The 20,645-nt window shown below is 46.3% G+C and overlaps 1 protein-coding gene and 2 pseudogenes across 1 annotated transcript; 1 reads left to right on the forward strand and 2 right to left on the reverse strand.

The window, feature by feature from the left end:
* Nucleotides 1–4,314: 4,314 nt before the first annotated feature.
* LOC125525848 (GPI-anchored protein LLG1-like) lies at nucleotides 4,315–4,906 on the reverse strand. The gene is made up of 2 exons (XM_048690853.1): nucleotides 4,829–4,906; nucleotides 4,315–4,734 (listed from the first exon to the last, which is right to left on the reverse strand). Exons 1-2 carry the CDS (start codon nucleotides 4,878–4,880, stop codon nucleotides 4,346–4,348), a joined length of 441 nt encoding a protein of 146 aa, XP_048546810.1. The 5' UTR covers nucleotides 4,881–4,906; the 3' UTR covers nucleotides 4,315–4,345.
* Nucleotides 4,907–14,422: 9,516 nt separating this feature from the next.
* On the reverse strand, nucleotides 14,423–15,732 carry LOC125525540 (annotated as a pseudogene).
* A 2,539-nt stretch (nucleotides 15,733–18,271) lies between these two features.
* LOC125522820 lies at nucleotides 18,272–20,237 on the forward strand (annotated as a pseudogene).
* Nucleotides 20,238–20,645: the final 408 nt, after the last annotated feature.

Below are 20,645 nucleotides of genomic sequence, written 5' to 3' on the forward strand. Positions count from 1 at the left end.
ATGATAATTCTGCTAGTGCTGGTACTGTGTCTTTACATGTCCAGGATCATGGAGAATACACGGAGGAAAACGATGCAGAAAACGGTGCACAAAATGATCAAAATTTGGCAGAAAATGATGTTATATTTCATGAGGAGGAAGAAGACGCGGGCGCTGGATACGAGGAGGATCCGACGTCACCTGGAACTCCTGTGCGTCAGTATCTCTCGGATCGCGCGCGGGGATCTGCCCAGAATCATGCGCCGGTCAGGAGTCAGTCCATCCAGCGAACGAGCGCCACGTCTCCACCTACAGCGTCGGTCCCGCGTCCCACGCGCGGGCATGCACTAGCGCCAAAACTACTAGGCTTGGGCGCGTTAGGCTTGAGGTCGTTGTGCCCCACGCGCCACATGTAGACGCACATAGAGGAGAGCGCAGGATCTTCTACGGCCACCACCGCTGAAGCAGTAGCAATTTTGGCCACATCGGAGGCTACCAGCTCTGGGCCTGGATCCGTTGTGCAAAGCGGGTCAAATTCTTTTCCAGGATCTTCTGTGGCCAGAACTTCTACACCATCTCCTGTGCAACAACCTACACGTCCTGTTCAACCTCAACCAGCAGTCATCTCACGTGTTACAACCCGACTACAAAAAGGTATAAGAAACCCAAAATTAGAACTGATGGTACTATATCGTATGGCATGTTGTGTATCGCAGGAGAACCAACAAATTTAGAGATTGCACTTGGAGATCCAAAGTGGAAAAGTGCTATGGATGAAGAGTACTCTACACTTATGAGAAACAAGACTTGGCATCTTGTACCAGAACAGAAAGATAAAAATATCATTGACTGTAAGTGGGTTTACAGAATCAAGAAAAAGGCAGATGGCTCAATTGATAGGTATAAGGCACGTCTAGTTGCAAAAGGTTTTAAACAACTTATGGTTTAGATTATGAAGATACTTTTAGTCCTGCTGTTAAAGCTGCAACTATCAGACTTGTGCTAGCTATTGCCGTGTCCAGGGGATGGAGCTTGAGGCAGCTAGATGTTCAGAATGTGTTTTTTCATGGTGTTCTGGAAGAGGAGGTTTACATGAGACAACCACTGTTGGGTAACGTAGCATAAATTCAAAATTTTCCTACGTGTCACCAAGATCAATCTATGGAGTCATCTAGCAACGAGGGAGGAGTGGATCTACATACCCTTGTAGATCGCGCGCGGAAGCGTTCAAGAGAACGGGGTTGATGGAGTCGTACTCGTCGTGATTCAAATCACCGATGATCCTAGCGCCGAACGGACGGCACCTCCGCGTTCAACACACGTACGGAGCAGCGACGTCTCCTCCTTCTTGATCCAGCAAGGGGGAAGGAGAGGTTGATGGAGATCCAACAGCACGACGGCATGGTGGAAGTAGCGGGATTCCAACAGGGCTTCGCTAAGCGCTGGGGGAGGAGGGAGATGTGTCACGGGAGGGAGAGGGAGGCGCCAGGCCTTAGGTTGGTTTGCCCTCCCTTCCCCCCACTATATATAGGGCCAAGGGAGAGGGGGAGGGCGCAGTCTTGCCCCTTCCTCCAAGGAAGGGTGCGGCCAAGGGGGGGAGGAGTCCATCCTCCCCAAGGCACCTCGGAGGTGCCTTCCCCCTTTAGGACTCTCCCCTTTTCCTCTTCTCTTGGCGCATGGGCCTCTTGGGGCTGGTGCCCTTGGCCCATATAGGCCAAGGCGCACCCCCAACAGCCCATGTGGCCCCCGGGGCAGGTGGCCCCACCCGATGGACCCCCGGGACCCTTCCGGTGGTCCCGGTACAATACCGGTGACCCCGAAACTTGTCCCGATGGCCGAAATAGCACTTCCTATATATAATTCTTTACCTACGGACCATTCCGGAACTCCTCGTGACGTCCGGGATCTCATCCGGGACTCCGAACAACATTCGGGTTACCGCATACTAATATCTCTATAACCCTAGCGTCACCGAACCTTAAGTGTGTAGACCCTACGGGTTCGGGAGACATGCAGACATGACCGAGATGACTCTCCGGTCAATAACCAATAGCGGGATCTGGATACCATGTTGGCTCCCACATGTTCCACGATGATCTCATCGGATGAACCACGATGTCAAGGACTTAATCAATCCCGTATACAATTCCCTTTGTCTAGCGGTACGATACTTGCCCGAGATTCGATCGTCGGTATCCCGATACCTTTTTCAATCTCGTTACCGGCAAGTCTCTTTACTTGTTCCGTAACACATCATCCCGTGATAAACTCCTTGATCACATTGTGCACATTATGATGATGTCCTACCGAGTGGGCCCAGAGATACCTCTCCGTTTACACGGAGTGACAAATCCCAGTCTCGATTTGTGCCAACCCAACAGACACTTTCGGAGATACCCGTAGTGCACCTTTATAGTCACCCAGTTACGTTGTGACGTTTGGTACACCCAAAGCACTCCTACGGTATCCGGGAGTTGCACAATCTCATGGTCTAAGGAAATGATACTTGACATTAGAAAAGCTTTAGCATACGAACTACACGATCTAGTGCTATGCTTAGGATTGGGTCTTGTCCATCACATCATTCTCCTAATGATGTGATCCCGTTATCAATGACATCCAATGTCCATGGTCAGGAAACCGTAACCATCTATTGATCAACGAGCTAGTCAACTAGAGGCTTACTAGGGACATGGTGTTGTCTATGTATCCACACATGTATCTGAGTTTCCTATCAATACAATTCTAGCATGGATAATAAACGATTATCATGAACAAGGAAATATAATAATAACTATTTATTATTGCCTCTAGGGCATATTTCCAACAACCACCTGGGTATGAGAATAAAAAAAACACCTCACTATGTGTGCAAGCTTGACAAAGCTCTTTATGGCTTGAAACAAGCACCAAGAGTGTGGTACTCAAGATTGAGCTCTTAGTTGAGGCACCTTGGTTTTGTTGCATCCAAGGCCGATACATCATGTTTCATCTATAACAGGGCAACCATAGTTATATTTGTGCTAATATATGTTGATGATATCATAGTTGCAAGTTCTTCACAAAATGCCACTAATGCTCTTCTACATGATCTAAGTTCAGAATTTGCTCTCAAGGATCTTGGTGATCTGCACTTCTTCCTATGTATTGAAGTTAAGAATATTCAAGATGGCATAGTACTGAATCAAGAAAAATATGCTACTGAACTTCTAACTCGGATGGGGATGAAGGACTGTAAGCCATCACCTACACCATTATCTTCTTCGGAGAAACTTTCAACATTTGAAGGTGAACCTCTTAAGGAAGAAGAAAGCACAAGATACAGGAGTACTGTAGGAGCTTTGCAATATTTAACATTGACAAGGCCAGATATATCCTTTGCTGTTAACAAGGTTTGTCAGTATTTGCATGCACCTACCACTGCACACTGGACAACTGTTAAAAGGATTGTAAAATACATCAAGCATACTGCAAGCTTGGGTCTTCAGTTTAAACGCTCCAATTCCACTCTTGTTAGTGTTTTCTCTGATGCTGATTGGGCAGGATGTAGTGATGGCAGAAAATCAACTGGAGGATTTGCAGTATTTTTTGGATCTAATCTTATTTCCCGGAGTGCCAGAAAACAGGCTATAGTCTCAAGATCAAGTACAGAAACTGAGTATAAATCTTTAGCAAATGCTACTGCTGAAATTATTTCGTTGGAGTCATTACTTCATGAGTTAGGAACTAAGCAACATCGTGCATCTTGTCTGTGGTGTGACAACTTGGGCGCAACCTATCTTTCTGCTAATCCAGTCTTTCATGGTAGAACCAAACACGTTGAAATTGATTTTCACTTTGTGCGAGAAAGAGTTGCAGAGAAGAAATTGGACATATTTATTCCTTCTAAGGATCAAATGGCAGACGGTTTTACTAAAACATTGCCAGTCAAGCCATTTGAAGAATTCAAGAAAAATTTGAATATAGGATAGTTGAGATTAAGGAAGGGTGTTAGATGATATGATTTAAACTTGATGTAATCTCAACCATCTCTTATCTCTATTCCCTCTCGTAGCTTTCCTGTTCTCTTCTTTCCTGTACGAGTTGTATCCTAGCGATCAACTCTTGCCTTGTACGCCACGAACAGGGGCTTTCTTGTCGCACATAAATATATACCACACGGCTCCTCGCGAGGAGTAGGAACGCTTCCATCTAATCTTACAAGTATATGCATATATGCAGAACAATCATATATGTCTTATTTATATTTTCATTACTTATTCACACGGAGTAACGTGTAGTAACCATAAATATATCAGTAACACATCCATTAATTTCCCAATTCCGTAACTTGTTCTTTCTTTGAGAGAGAATTTTCGTAACTTATTCAGAGAGGAGGCGGCGCCGTTGATGGTCTGTACAAAGGGGTGTCGTCAGGGCATTCGACGCCTTTGGGGCCTTCATTGCAGTTGTGAAAGAAGAGCCCCGGCCGGTAGTTACCGTAGAAGTGGATGTATTGGAACATGGTAACTGAGCAGTCGTTGTTGTTGTTCAAATAGTTGACATAAGGGCACGCAAAGTCCTTGAACGCCGGGCAGCACCGCGACGGATCGAACGGGGGCCAACTGCACCGGCTGGTGAGCACGGTATAGTTCGCCGCCGCAAAGTCCACCGGGCATGGTTTGCTAGCATCCAGCAAGGTCCGGCTTCGGCTCCGGTGGTGGGTGGTGGCGTCGCCGTCGTGCGCAAGGAGGAACGCTTCATCTGCAGCCACACCTACGTACAATTGAGTTTGATCAACCAAGTATGAAGTAGTATGAGTCGATTGTAACGAGCTGGCTAGGCTGATGATCCATAGATCGTGACAAACCGGAGATGACCCCAGCTGCGGCGAGCAGGGCCACGCAAAGCACGAAGCGCATCTCCGTGGAGCTTCTGAAATATTCCCGGCCGGGTACCCAAGACAATGGAAGAAATGAGCAAAGAGACGAAGGAGAGACGTGTGCTAAATAGGTGCACGGGTCCAACCGTTTCTTGAAATTACAGCATGAGAGTTTTGGTTTTTTTTTTTTACCTTTTGAGGTTTAATTGCAGCACGAGAGTTATACTCCTGTAATTTATTTCTGGAATACAATTTTTTTTGAGCCGTGGATACTATTGGCTGAATTTAGAAGTGTAATGCGAAATTGTTTCCTTGTTAAGAGATCATCTCTTATCTTCTCTTAAATAAGAGAAGACAAGCCTTTTCATATGAGTTCTTTTTCTTTCACATCATCATTTATCCTACGTGACACTCTTAAGATAGCATCATTGTACATGCCACGATCAGGGCGCACCCCTCCCTAGGGCCGGCTCTGAGGGCATCTACATCACGGGTCAGTCGGTTTCGCCATGATCAGATCTGTAAGAGAAAATCATGCAAATCCAACACCCGATGGCGTTCGTCGATTTGATCTAACGAGAAAAGGAGCGCCCAGCCACAAACCTCGTGAGCAGCCGCTGGGAGACTCGCCTGCACCACAGCCACCAGCGATGCACATGGAGGCTCAAACCAACCCCAGCCGCACTAATATGATCCCTAGTCGTGCTTTAAGACTAGCTCATGTATTATGATGATCTTGTTTTCTTGAACACTTTATTTGTTTCCTTACAGTTTAAATATAATTTCAAACACGTTGCGGTACCGTCAAGTGATTGTGTTTTATTTACTATTGTAAACCACTTGTCGGAATGGCACTAATGATACATCGTTGGAAAGATATTGACAAAGAGAAACTTTTTCATGTAACGACAATCTCAAGTTCCATTCATGCATATTTTGGGTCGGATGTGAATTTCCGCTGACGATCAACCGAATCGAGGACGCCAATGTACTTGATTCTTTCCGAAAAACATGGTAACCGTGCGGGGCGAATGTATTTCACATAGGGGAGAAATGTGACAAGGATCGAAGTGAACTGCTTGATTTTTCTTTTCCTGACTTTTTTCAGTTAACTTGTATGGATTGCAAAGGCGGTGCTAGTGAACTACACTTTTAATGAATTTCTTATATATTTTTTGTCATTTTTAACTTTTTTATATGGCACGAACCAAAGTTAACTACATTACTATTTTTTCTAACTTTTCTATTAACGAGTCTGGGTTGCGTGGATGGCACCAGGTGAACTGCAATTATTTTTATCTTTTTTGAAAAGAATTCTGTGCGAGACGAGGTGAACTTCCATAAGGATGCTGATGTACTCCGAGGCGGAACAAGCGTACTTTAAAAAAAATAAGAGCACATATTTTTCTATGGCAGAATGCCTCTTGGTCAATTCTGTAATGTTATGTACTACCTCTGTGCCTTAATAGAAGACGTTTTAGCAGTTCAAAATCTCCGTACCTTAATATAAGATGGTTTTGCACTTCAACATCTCTGTACCTTAATATAAGACATTTGTATAGTATTTGTTTTATGGAACATACACAACACTGTTATTTTTCTCCTTAGTGAACTGTTCTAGACTGCATGATGAACTTCTAATACTTGTATACAACAAACTAGTTTTTGTTTAACTTGTAACCCATTCATTATGCAAAGCTCATAGGATTATTCGGAATGCCTAGCATCATTAAGAAAGCAAGGCATTACACCATAGCACATATTACAATTCTACGGTATGTACTACATTTCCTTTAGGATGTGTACTCCACTCATCTGAGCCCCTCTTTCATATCTCCAAAGAGAAATCGATGACAAGTAGTCAACTTTAGACAATCACCCCTTGGAAGATTTCTTCTAGCATACAACAGCGGGTGATTGTTATTATGAGTTTTTGAGTTGCATGATCCAGAAAGGCCTAGGGTATCAAAAAGGGGAATACTGATTGCAATACTCAGTTACTTTAACCTGATTGTACCATAATTGGAGAACAGAGTTTGTTTTATATTTGCCTCAAAAAAAAAGAGAGTTTGTTTTATATATTTATACAGCTCCAGAAGGACATGGATTCTTAGGACTGAGCATCCGTGTACATGAGCATAGTTCCTCTACTTTGTGAATAAAGCCTCTCCCAAAATGTCCTAGAGACACGAAAGAAAATGTGTCAAGATGAAATCTACAAACACGATGGGTTTCACCTGTTAGTGACATAAAATAAAAATCTCTTCTTCTCCACGCCGAGAACAATGACAACTGATTGACGACTCATTTGATGTGTACTCACATATTTCTGTATATATCATTTTTCTTTTGAGATAAATAATATGTAATGATAAGATGAAATATACCATCAACAGTATAGTGGATGGCCTAATTGCTTAGCAAACATTACCTATGCAAATCTTAAAAATTCAAACAAAGAAAAGAAGAAGAACGAGAATGGAAAGCCAAAAATTCATTTCACATGAAAGAGAACCAATTGACTTGAGAACATCAAGTTTGTGCGTTTGCATATAATTATAGTATTAGTTTTCATTGATAGAAAACGCAGGACACAACCATCCATCTAACAATTATAAAAATCTAAATATCGTATATGAAGTGATTCCTTTGTAATCCCTTCATTCCAAAATAATTGAAGTTCCTAAGTCAAATTTTAATTAAAAATAAATTTTATATAACATTTATACATATTTGTTATTCTAGATCTTTGAGGATTCTTCTAGGATTTTTCCAGTCTATTCTTCAATCATGGCAGTATAGAAAACACTAGAGGTAATAAAAATTACAACCAAGTTCATGGACCACCCAGCGACGACTACAAACACTAGAGGGAGCCGAAGGCGCGCTTCCGTCATCGCCCCTCCCTCATCGGAGCCGGGGAAACCTTGTTGTATTAGATAGTCGGAAAGTCGTCGTGCTAAGGCCCCAAAGGTGCAGCGCACTAGAGCAGCAACAATCGCTGATGAAGAGAATTGTAGATCTGAAAGATCAAACCAGAAACCACACGAACAAAGCCGAACAAAAAGTGGACCCAAATAGATCCACCGCGAAGACCAGCACCGACCGAATCTCATAAGACCCGACGGAGACACATCTCCAGACATCATCCGGCGACGCTAATCGCACCATTGGGACGGGGATAGGACTTGAGAGACATTATTCCTACGGAGGGACATCGCCACAGCCACACAGCCCCAACCAAGACGTCATAGAACCTAACAAAAACGAGAACGGGGTACCCCCCCCCCCCCGGTGACCGGAGGAGGGGGAGGGGGGGCGAGATCCTCCGCAACTCCATGGCGCAAAGGCCATCGGAGATAAAATTTAATAAATTTGACCAAGTATATAGAAAAATCCTCAAAGATCTACAATAACAAATATGTATAATATGAAAACATATTTCATAGTGAATCTATTGAAGTAATTTTGATTTTGTATTGTTGATATACTTTTACATACATTTGGTCAAACTTGATAAAGTTTGACTTAAGATAATCCTATAATATTAATTATTTTGGAACACAGAGAGAGAGAGAGAGAGAGAGAGAGAGATAGAGAGTATACAAACACGCCCGGCCGCCGGCGGCGCGGGCAATACTTCGTGCGACAGCTCAACCAAAGGGTCGAGCAATTAAGAATTGTTGCTTAGTGCTCAAGTTTTCATTGGTTAGACTGTCACGGCTGGTAAATTTTGTTGCTCAAACCGGTCAACCGTGGGAAGCTATATTCTTAAACCTCCCACAATGGGTATCGTAGCATAGTATCATGCAACCAAATACAATACCAACTAAGCATAGTGTTGAGTCGTCATACCATTTAATAATGACAAGAAAAGATAAAGATCCTACTATCGTAACATATCATATTAAATGTGGTGCCAATATGAATCGTCTAGAAAAATAAGGTCATATAAAAAGTCAACCTATGATACTATGCAATATTGAGATATTATCATACATCATTATGCATGATACTAACCTATGATACCGCCAATTACAAGAGGTCATAAAGAAAACATTCACACTATTCAACACTTAATTCATCAGAGCTTTAGGCCATCCAACAAATTGTACATTTTTTTCCAAAAAAAAATCAGGTTTGTCACCACAATTACAAAGCACTTCAAATATAATAAAAATTACATCGAGATCCATGAACCACCGAGAAATCATTGCAGCTGCCAGAACAAGCTGCCGACGTGCCGTTGTTCCTGCTCCCATAACGGAGTCGGCCTGACCATATTGATGACAACATGGAAGTCTTCGTGCACGTGCCCCTAATGACCAGCGCTTCAGAGCCGCAGTTGTCACCATTTATTCCTTGGATTAATTTGAAGATCCTAACACCAAATTACGCCATTGGTTTCACGGCAAGAAACCCTAACCTCGTTGCCCTATTGAGCTAGCTAGAATCTATGGCGGAGCTTTGTCTAGTCTGTCCCGACGGACGAACTTGAGAAGGATCAAAGCCCAGAAGACTGACTCTAGAGAAGAATCGTTGCCTTTACGAAGACTTAAACCCCACCTATCTACTAGTCGGAGCCGTGGGACAAGGAATCTCGTCCTCGCCACTGGCCGCCAGAGAGGCAGGCGGAGGGGAGGCGAGTCCACGGGATCGCCAGTGGAGACCGATGGGAAGAAGGCTTTCCCTTGTCACCTTGCGAGAGGGGAAAGGAAATCAACTATCCAATAACCTGTACTTGTTATGTAAATAAAATTATATGTATCATTAACAAACAACTTACCACATAACCACTTCAATAATGTGTATTTGAATGGTTTTGTAATAGGTGATAGAATATATAAGAGTGCCCTCCAACCAAACAAAAGAGTGCTCTCAAATTTTATTTTTAAGTTTACACGTGGATTGTCTACACATAAATGTGTTCCCTCTTTCGTTTATTTTCTACCTGCATCATCAGATTAATTACATGGTAAAATTTACCAACAATAATATCAAAACCATTGGGGATGCCAAGGTCCGTGTCCCATCATGCATGAAACTGCTATAACTCTTTTAAGATGGCCCCTATTACCTAGGAGGTTAAAGGAATATTTGATCTCATCCATTGTTTGAGCCCCCCTTTGTTTGGGCTAGAGATTGGTGAGAATCGTGTGATTGTGGATTCCTGAAAATCACTGCAGCTATCGATTTTGAAGAATGGAAACCAAATCATATGTTTACCCTATTGTTGCAGGAATGAACACATAAGCATGGAGGGTGTCGGTCAAACTGTCGTGAGTCAGGGATCTTGAATAAGAGAGCAGATGGTGGTGGTCAGGTGCGCACATTGTAGGGAGACCTTGGGGCGGCTTACACCACGATCTGGGGTGGCGTGGCTTAGGCGGAGCTGCTTGCAGCGTCAAAGGAGGGGCTGGCCGGAATACGAGGAGGACAAGTGGTTGTTGGAAATATGAGCAATTTACCAAATAACTTTGCTAACAGAAATACTAGATAAAGCATGACTAATATAGCAAAGATAAAGCAAGTCATGCAATCTGATAGAGAGAAAGTAAATAGCATCTGCATATATGAACTTGAACTAAACACATCTAGAACAAATACTAGATGAAGTTGCATATAGGAAGTAGAACCTAACATATGTAGGGCAGAAACTAGGGCAAAGAACTGTGACAGGACACACATACGGGACAACAGCAGCAGAAGCACTGGACTTGGGGTCGACATCCTCTCCAGCCATGTCGTTGATGAGGTTGTCGACGTCGGGGAAGAAGTCGTCGTCAGGGAAGTAATCGTCGGAGTCCGTGATGAAGAAGCCAGTAGTCGCGCCGAGCGCTTCCCAAAAACCTTATCATCCTTCTCCCGTACAGGACTCAAAAGGTGCGGTTTCGGAGGCCTACTGTCCCGACGTGCGATGCACGCCGCAAGCCGGGATGAAGAAGACAGCAGCAGCTCAGAGATGGAACCGATGGCGAGGGAAGGAGTAGTTCTGGTGCGTCTCTCTGGAAGGAGCGACCTCCCTTTTATAGGCGCAAGAGAAGGAGGCAAGAGGGCAGCGATGGGAGGTGAAACGAAGAGACGGAGATGAAGCAAACAGCCAGCAGCCGAAGGGCTCCACCGTTCGCATTCGAACCCCACTTTCGCAAAAAACTTTTCAGTTTCCATGTAACCTTTCGTATACCCGTAGTGCGTGGCAAAATTTTAGACATCGGCTCATTCCCGCAACCCGCAGCGCGGCGCGTCGTGACGAGGCGAGGCGTGGCGTGGCGTGGCAGGCGGTGGAGAAGGAGCGCGCGTGGATGTCCCTCTTGTTCTCATGCTCATACAAGTGGGGAAAGAACCTCCCTTATAAAGAGGTCCAACTCCCTCTAAACTAGCAATGTGTGACTAAACTTTAGTTCCACCTCTTGCCTTGCACGAATGGGTTGCGTGGGCCTCTAGGATTTATTAAGAATTTCTGAAACTGCTATTGGGCTAGGCCCAAAGTAGACAAAATTCCAGCAGAGGTGGCGGCGTCGAATTAGTCTGTTTTGGAGCTGATGGGGCCGACAAAGTTGGTGGCCCCGGGACCCTATAGAGAGCACGGCAATGCCCCCTCTCTCTCTTTGTTTTTGTTTGATTGAAAATAACAAAGGGGAAGATCTTATAACAAAGGAGAGTCAATCCTATCAGCAGAACAATCAGGCATGTCTATACGGGTGTTTGATAACTCTCAGGAGCAGCAGTGTCAAGTGGGGGCGACAACACTGAAGGAATTCATTTTTGGTGGTGCTCCTCGGATATCGAGTCGGGACTTTCAGGGTGAAAACTTAGGCCTGGCCTTTATTGGTTGTGCTTGGCAATTGTTTTGTTGAAGGAATTGTCTTCAGAGTTCGGACTTCTTCAGGGTGAAAACCTAAGATCTTGGATCAAGCAACGACGGCGCTTGTGCACTGTTTCCTTCTTGAAGGCATTGCTTTTGGAGACCTTTGATGTTTTCCGGGTGTTGTATTTGGTGGTGGTTTGTGTGCGACTGCTGAGAGGAGTCGATCACTGTGGCCGGACATTTTTTTTCTTTCTTTTTTATTTTTTCTTTGGCTCTGTGCATCTTGGATGTCTTTGCGACATCTTGTAGGTGCAGAGGCTGGGTGTAATTGGTATCTTCGCGATATTAATATATTTTTCTTTTCAAAAAAAATGTTTATATGGGTTCTAGCTACAAATTTTGTCCGAGCTTATACTCCAAACCAGCCTATACGCAAGATCGATCATAGCTGGAAGAAACCAAGAGAGCGAGTTGTTAAAATCAATGTTGATGCCTCATTTTATGTGGAAAATATGACAGGGCTTGCGGAGCGACAGCTCGAGATGATCGAGGTAATTTTTTGGTAGTAGGGACCTGTGTGCTACGCCTATGTTACTAGTGCAAGTTCAGCGCAAGTTATGGCTATCCGAAGTGGTTGGATCCTAGCAGAAAAATTGGGTTGCACTAAATTCATCATCGAGTCTGACAGTATGTTGGCGTTGGAGGACATCTCTGATCCAAATGCCTTGGAACTGATGTTCCAATCATGGCCATGGAGTTTGCTAGTATTGATTTTGTCCACTACAGCAGAGAAGCAAATATGATAGCAGATTGCTTGGCAAAACACTGTCTTAGCATTAATAAGTCTGAATCTTGGGAATCCAATGTCCCTGACTTTATTCTTTATCACTATGTAAACGACCTTGCTATTATTTGATGAATAAAATTGTTATGGTAAAAAAATGTCGTTGGGGAAATGTGGGTCAACGGTGGAGTAGCATTCCTATTGTAATAATGTGCAGATTTTAGGATAGACTACAACATGGGTAAGTGGCACCTCGGGAATCACCAAAAATCACCTACTCCCTCCTTCCCTTAGTTTGGATACTCTCTAGTCATGTGATTAGTAGTAGTCCGACTAAAAAATTTTAGTCAGGCCCTGTTTGAAAGGTGACTACTACTAGTCAGCACTAAATGTCTCAGTATTAAATTCTTCTCTCTCCCTTCCATTTATCTCTCTTCTCTCCCTTGTGCAACAGCAACTACCGCTATACTCCCGCGCAAGGAAGGAAAGCAGCAAAGTCCTGTTCCTTTTCTCCCTCACGCCATGCAACAACAGCTCTCAATACCTTTTTTTTCTCTCCTCACGCAAGCAACACAAGCACCAGACTATCCCTCACGAAATTGTCCCATAAGGAAATCAAAACTGTCCACACATAAGAAAACTAAAATTGTCCCATAACGTTACATGTTGGAAACGAAATAAATAACATCAGAAATTTCTCAACGCCTGTTGAACAAACCATCAGCAATCGTATCTCTCACTCGATTCATATCCACTGAATCTAGCTCCATTTCTTCACCCCTAGTGTTACGACGCCTCCTCCTCCTTGTTTCCTCAAGGAGAGGTTGATAACTCTCATCATTGTCACACCTATCGAATTCCTTGTCCGCCAAATGACTTTCACGAATAAAATTGTGCAAGGCCATGCATGCCACAATAATTTTTGTTTGCTTGCGTAGAGGATAACTTGGTACTTTGAAAAGAATCCTCCACTTATTTCTCAAGACTCCAAAACGACGCTCAATGACATTGCGTAGTCTAGAATGAGTATAATTGAAGTGCTCCTTTTTACCTCTCGGCATGGTGCCTTGATGGAACTCTTGAAAATGATACTTTTGGCCCCTATACGGTGCAAGATAACCCTGTTTGTTGGGGTAGCCCGAGTCAACAAGATAAAATTTCCCTGTTCATGGCAATGCATTTTAGCAAATTTCAATGTAAGGCATAAAACTATTGTACTGAGTATCAAGTTTTGTACCTGAAGGTGGATGTGGAAACTTGTGATCAAACCGGCTAAGAGCATCCTTGAATGGCCTCATATCATGGACCGATCCAGGCCACCCCGCAAGCACAAAAGTGAATCTCATGTCGAAATCACACAGCAGATGAACCATCCACAACGACCTCATGAAATATCTCATGTAACAGGGGCATATACTCAGGGTTACCATTTCTAAATTTCTTGAGATTTGGTCTGTCCTGAAAAGAAATAATAGAAAGAAATTAGCATATATATCTTCTGTCATTGGAACATAAGCAAAAATGAACACTTGAAGGAGAGGGAGCAAGAATATAAGCAAAAATACCTTGATTTCTTTCTCCCACCAATCTGCAGTTGCCGTCACTTCGCCATCTAAGCCGCGGCCGCAGCCGGTTTGCTGCTGCAACCATACCCAATCATTGTACAAGCCCTTCAAGTTAGTTATTTTGTTCCTGAATTCCCTGCCTGGATGCCACAGCTTTGCCCTTTCCCAATATTTCTCCCTCATATTCTTGTACGCCTGAGGGCTCCAAACTCTACCAGCGTAATTGCCAGCATCTATTTCCTCACAAGCTATTTCACATAAAGTCAATGTATTTCTGTCTGTCCAGTTAGCCTTGCTTTTTGGCCTCTATTAAAAAAATGTATGAGAAAACAGAACAAGTACTATTTCAGATACTGTACTATTTTTGATAAATATGACAGAACAAGTAGCATGAACAAGTATTTTCTTTCATTTGTCCAAACTGAACACGTTGCTGTAGTTTCTACTTTCTACTTTCCACTTAACAAGCTGTAGTTTCTACTTTCTACTTTCCACTTAACATACATTCATTCAAGCAAACACAACAATTGGACAAATATTGTACCTGGATATGCTGGTTCAGCATGTTGTCGTCTTCCTCTGCCTGAACATCTTCTTCAGCTGGTTCATCTTCTTCCTCAACATCTTCTCCCATGATCGGTGCTGCCTGCCCCTGCCTGAGGGTCTTGAACCAGCACCACCTCGTCCCGACGTCGCGACGACCTGCTTGGCACGACGATCTGGGGCCCTCACTGGGGGGAGACCTTGGCGAGGTGGACGACCCTGCCGCTGCGCCACGCCGTCCGATCTGGTCCGCTGGAGGGGCACACCATGGCCGGCCGCACTCCTGGGATGAAAAAGGTGCGTGTACATGCCCATGTTGGGGTAGGAGGCGGCGACGGCGGAGTTGCCGTTGAGGTCGATGTTCTCCAACCCGATGGGAGCGCGGAGCCCCCTGGCCACCGAGCTGCGACCGAGCCCCCCGGCCACCGAGCCGCGACCGAGCCCCCTGCCACTGAGCCGCGCTCGAGCCCCCTGCCACCAAGCCGCGGCCGGCGGATCCCCCACCCGTCCTCGTCGATGTGGTGCACCGCAGCACCGGAAGACGCCGTCTGCGAGAAGAAATCGAAGGGGAGTCCGCCGTCGCCGTCCATGGTACGGACGCGGGAGCGTGGCGCGGCGGAGTGCTGCGGGCGCGGCGCGGCGGAGCGCTGCGGGCGCGGCGGGAGTACGGACGCGGGAGCGGCGCGGCGGAGTGCTGCCGCGGCGGCGGAGTGCGGCGGCGGCGGTGGAAAGGGAAGAGGCGGAGTGGAAAGGGGAGCGGCTGCCCCCTGCCTGCGTGCGAAGGGGATGGGGCGGCAGATGCGTCGCCCGCAACAGGATGGGCCCGCCAATTAATTAGAGGAGAGATTTTAGTCACTTTTAGTTGGGGTGGGGTGACTAGGGACTAAACTAGTTTTAGTCACCCATTAGTCAGGGGTGTTTGGAGGTTTACTGACTAAAAGTGACTACTACTAGTCTCTAGTCTCTAGTCACTAGTGATCCAAACACCCTCATAGAGTAGTAACTTACCGATGTTACTAGTCTATATTATTACCTTCATAGTGGGTAGTAACATATGAGTGGTATCATGAAATGATTCATTTATTAGGCTATAGACACATTGTGCCTTGAAATGTGTGATGTTACAGTAACTACCTAAGTTACCACAAACCCCTCTCTCCTCATTAATTAGCTGCCACATAAGCAATCTTGTATTGAAATATGTGATGTTACTAGTGAAGTTACTTCCATTGTGACTAGTCTTATATAGTGCGTATAGTTCTCAGCTCATATACCAATGAGTGAGGTGGAGGGTGTACTTTGGACGATAATACCCATGTCCTTCCATCCGGTCTCAAAGAGTACTAGTACATCTTTTTCTCTCCCCGTCTCGTTTCTCTCCATCTCTGCTTGGAGCAATGTCACAAATAAATTTAGATAGCTGGGTCCAACTCACACAATTAGTGCGTTGATTTATTTGCCGAACAGAAGACGAACTGAGCAGGCACATGCTGAGCTGAGCGTGCACTGAAACTTGGAGAAGAAGCGGCCACCGCGAGCGTGTACTCACCGGTCAAAGTGGCAGCGAGCTGTAGCGGCTTGGTCTCGCCATTGGTGTGTCCTGACGACTTGGTCTTGCCGGCCGTGGTGAACGAGCAGACACTGGCCGTGGATGCATCCTCCAGTCCTCGAACAGCGGTGTCACCGTCAGAAAAGGCGCCGCTCCGTGTCCAAGAACTCGCCCAGACTTGTCGGCAGCTCCGTTGGCGTCGTAGCGGCAGAGCCATTACCAGCTTCCACCCTGCCGCCGTCCCCTCCTTCGGCATCCGCCCGCGTAGGCCCTTCCTCTCCTACCGGCACCATCGGCGCCCTTGCCAACCGCCGGTGCTCACCACCTCCGAGCGCCGACACGCCCATCAGTGTCCCAACGCCGGGCTCCGGTTCGGAAAGAAAGACTCCGCCGGGGGATGGCGTGCATCAGGCGAGGAGATCAGGGATCTTTCGTTCGATCTGGTTCGAATGAGCGAATGAAGAAAGGGGAGCTATGCGGGAGGAAGAGGATAAAGCGAAGGGTTATTTTCGTCTAAAGGAGGGTGGGGGCAGCTAATACGCACTACAAATCGAAATTTTTCCAAAAAGCTTATGCGCACTACATAAGGGAACGGAGGGAGTAATTTGTAGCTTTAGCTTGGATGTGCCTAGTTTCACTTGGAGATGCTCTTAGAACATGTAAATAAAATTTAATAATGAAAAGATCAACATTGTGGATTCTAATTTTTATTGGTGCCACTACTAGTTTTGTGTGATATTAGTATGGTATTCCAAGTACTCCCTTGGTTTCACAGTAGAGTGCCTATAGGTTTTTTCAAAAGTTAAACTTAGCCAACTTTAACTAAGTTTATAGAGAGAATTATCACTATCTATAGTACAAAATTTATATAAGCTTGATCAAATTTTGCTTTTTGCAAAAGCTTGACTTTTGCAAAATCTATATGCATTACATTATGGAATGAAGGGACTACAAGGGACGAATAATCCACTACACAACTGCAGAACTAGTAGTAGCGTGACTTCACGTTGTAGTTTGGTCCTCCGACCTTCTCTCCATCATGTTGGTCGCCCTTCGGTGCCAGTGTAAAAGCACGTGAGCTTTTTGAGACGTTTGGATTTTGGATTTGTGTGTCTTTCAATTTCTTCGCCAGGGTGTTGATCCGACTGTGTCGTAGCCTTGATGACTCCTCATACACGATCAATAACGACTTGCTGCCCAGGGATGGATAGGCAGCAGAGCGATGCTCCACCAGCCCGTTTGAACCTCTATGTATCCTATATACATAAGAAATTCATTCTTATTACTATCTTATTTATCTTAACATGTAGCCTATCCATCTCAGTTTTCTTTATTTTTTTAGGAGTTGCTGGACTGGTAGTTTAATCAATTGATCTGAACCTGTTCGCAAAATAATAGACACATATGAGAAAAAGAAGGCTAACACAAAGTTGACTTAACATTTTTTCGCTTCTTCATGAAAAGTCAACTTGCAACCACCGAGACAAGACAGCCAGCCTAGAGTATAAAGTTGTTGAAGACCATTTTTATCGACAGAAGCTTGCGCAGTTCGCAGCCCCCTTGGAATATCTTCCAGATGGAAGTTCAGACCTGAGACACGGGCATGTATGACAAAAGAGCAATTTGCTGAATATCCATTTCTGAGCCCATACTTATCTGCGCCCGGTTAAGAAAATTTTACAAATAATTCATGAAAATCAAAGAAAATCCTTTTTTTTGCATGGTGGATAATTTGGTGTGTGAGGTGCGCTTTAAATTTCAAATCATTTAAATATATGAGTAGCTCTCAGAAAAAAGACAAATTGGATCAAAACAGCACATGAACAGTAAACTTTTTTATAAGCCCTAAATTTGTTTTTTTTTTTGTCGACAGCTACTTAGATGTCCAAATCTGAAATTTGAAGTGGACCTCGCGTACCAAATTATCTACCATGCTTCTTTTTTTGAATTTATTGATTTCTCTAGTATTTGTTTTGAATTTTTTCGTTAGCATGGTGCAGATGAGCCTGGGCACCAAACCGCTGCTCTGGCAATTTGCCTCAATTTTTGTTTTGAAAGTGGGAGACAAACAAGAAAAATTGAGAGAGAAGCCAGACAAACTAATTACACAAGCATGGTGATCAATCTAGCTATAGTATAAAGCAAGCTGTAGCAGAGGTATCCTACTAATTCAAGAGTCATAACCGCGATGTCGCAAGGACAAAGGGGAGCAATAGGAATCCCGCTCGCGGTTCTCTCTCTGGCCATCCTCCTCCACGTCGCCGGCTGCAGCCCTCCTCCGGAGCCGGTGGCTGCACGCACGGCACATCCAACTGCACGGTCACCAACTCGTTCGGCTCCTTCCCGGACCGCAGCATCTGCCGCGCGGGCAACGTCGCCTACCCGCGCACGGAACAAGAGCTCGTGGCGGCCGTCGCGGCGGCGGCGGCGGCGAAGCGCAAGATGAAGGTCGCCACCAAGTACTCACACAGCCTCCCCAAGCTGGCGTGCCCCGGCGGCCTGGACGGCACCATCATTAGCACGGCGCGGCTCAACCGGACTGTGCGCGTGGACGTGGAGAGGAGGCTTATGACGGTGGAGAGCGGCATGGTCCTCCGGGACCTGATCGAGGCCGCCGGCGCCGCAGGGCTGTCCCTGCCGCACTCGCCGTACTGGTACGGCCTAACCATCGGGGGGCTCCTGTCGACGGGCGCGCACGGCAGCTCGCTGTGGGGCAAGGGCGGCGCCGTGCACGAGTACGTGGTCGGGCTGAGGATCGTGACGCCGGCGCCGGCGAGCCAGGGGTTCGCCGTGGTGAGGGAGCTCGGCGCCCATCACCCGGACCTGGACGCGGCAAAGGTCTCCCTCGGGGTTCTCGGCGTCGTCTCTCAGGTCACGCTGGCGTTGCAGCCGCTGTTCAAGCGGTCGGTGGCGTTCGTGAAGCGCGACGACTCAGACCTGGCGGACCAAGTGGCAGCATGGGGCCGCCTCCACGAGTTCGCCGACATGACGTGGCAGCCGGAGCAGCGCAAGGTCATCTACCGCCAGGACGACCGCGTCGACGTGTCGTCGCCGGGCAACGGCCTCAGCGACACACTCCTTGCCCGGTCCGCCCCCACGCTCATGCTCGTCGATGCAAGAGCCGCCGAGGAGCGGCTGCAGGAGAACGGCACCACCGCCGCCGACCTGTGCGCGGCGGCGCGGCCGCTGGCGGACACGGTGGAACGGCAGGCCTACGGCTACACAAACGACGGCGTCTCGTTCACGGGGTACCCGGTCGTGGGCTACCAGCACCGCATCCAGGCGTCCGGCACCTGCATGGATAGCCCGGAGGACGGTCTCCTCAGCGGCTGCCCTTGGGACCGGCGCATCCGGGGCTCTTTCTACTACAACTCCGGCTTCAGCGTCGCGCTCTCCAAGGCGCCGGCGTTTGTGTCGGACATGCAACGGCTCCGGGACCTCAACCCGGACATCTTCTGCGCCGGCGTCGACACCAGGGTCGGCGTGCTCGTCCGCTACGTCAAGGCGTCCTCCGCTTACCTCGGCAAGCCGGAGGACTGCGTCGACTTCGACATCATCTACTACCGGAGCCGCACCTACGGCATGCCGCGCGCGCACGCCGACGTGGTGGACGAGATCGAGCAGATGGCGCTACGCAAGTACGGTGGCCTCCCGCACTGGGGAAAGAACCGTAACTTGGCATTCAGCGGTGTCATCACGAAGTACCCGGGAGCTGGTAAATTCCTCGGGGTGAAGGACAGGTATGACCCCGACGGGCTCTTCTCGAGCGAGTGGAGCGACCAGGTGCTCGGCATCAATGGAAGCCCCGACATCGTCAAGGAGAGCTGCGCCGTGGAAGGACTCTGCATCTGCTCTGAGGACTCGCACTGCGCGCCCGAGCGAGGCTACTTCTGCCGGCCAGGAAAGGTGTACGACGAGGCCAGAGTTTGCTTGTTCCTCCAGGACTAGAGAGACCGCGACTCTCTTCAAGTGTTCAGTGTTAATTCATGACCTCTTGATTCTCAGGATTCTGCGCAACCAACTGCCAGAGTGAATTTGTGTAGTTAGAGCAAAAATGTTTCATCTTATCCGTATTCGTTTGACACGTTGTCTATGTATTTGGAAGTCTTCTTTCTTGTTTTATCAGCTGGAAAGATATGGCACCTTATTGTGTTGGAATGGCCCGTGTTAATTTGCATCTAGACTTGACATTCGAATATAATTTAGTAACTTCACTAAAGAAAAAAAAAGGTCGGCTTCATTTTCCATATTACAAAGAAGATTCAAATTTGCAAAAACCCATAGCAATTTAAAATTTTCGAAGGAATATCCGAATGTCATGATTGTAATATTTGTATTGACCAATAATGCCTTCAATGTTATCGAAAAAGGCTTTTACCCCACTTTATAAATAAAGCACCCACCAAGCACAGAGTATCAAGGTAACAACAAAACACACCACACACCAACACAATGCCACCCAGGTCAGGTCCAACAGTCACACACACAAACACAACAGGCCAAGTTCCGATGTGGGCACAGCACAACAAGCCCAACACAGACGCACGACGAAACAT

Source organism: Triticum urartu, chromosome 7 (assembly GCF_003073215.2).
Source record: "Triticum urartu cultivar G1812 chromosome 7, Tu2.1, whole genome shotgun sequence".
In the NCBI taxonomy this organism is placed as follows: Eukaryota; Viridiplantae; Streptophyta; class Magnoliopsida; order Poales; family Poaceae; genus Triticum; species Triticum urartu.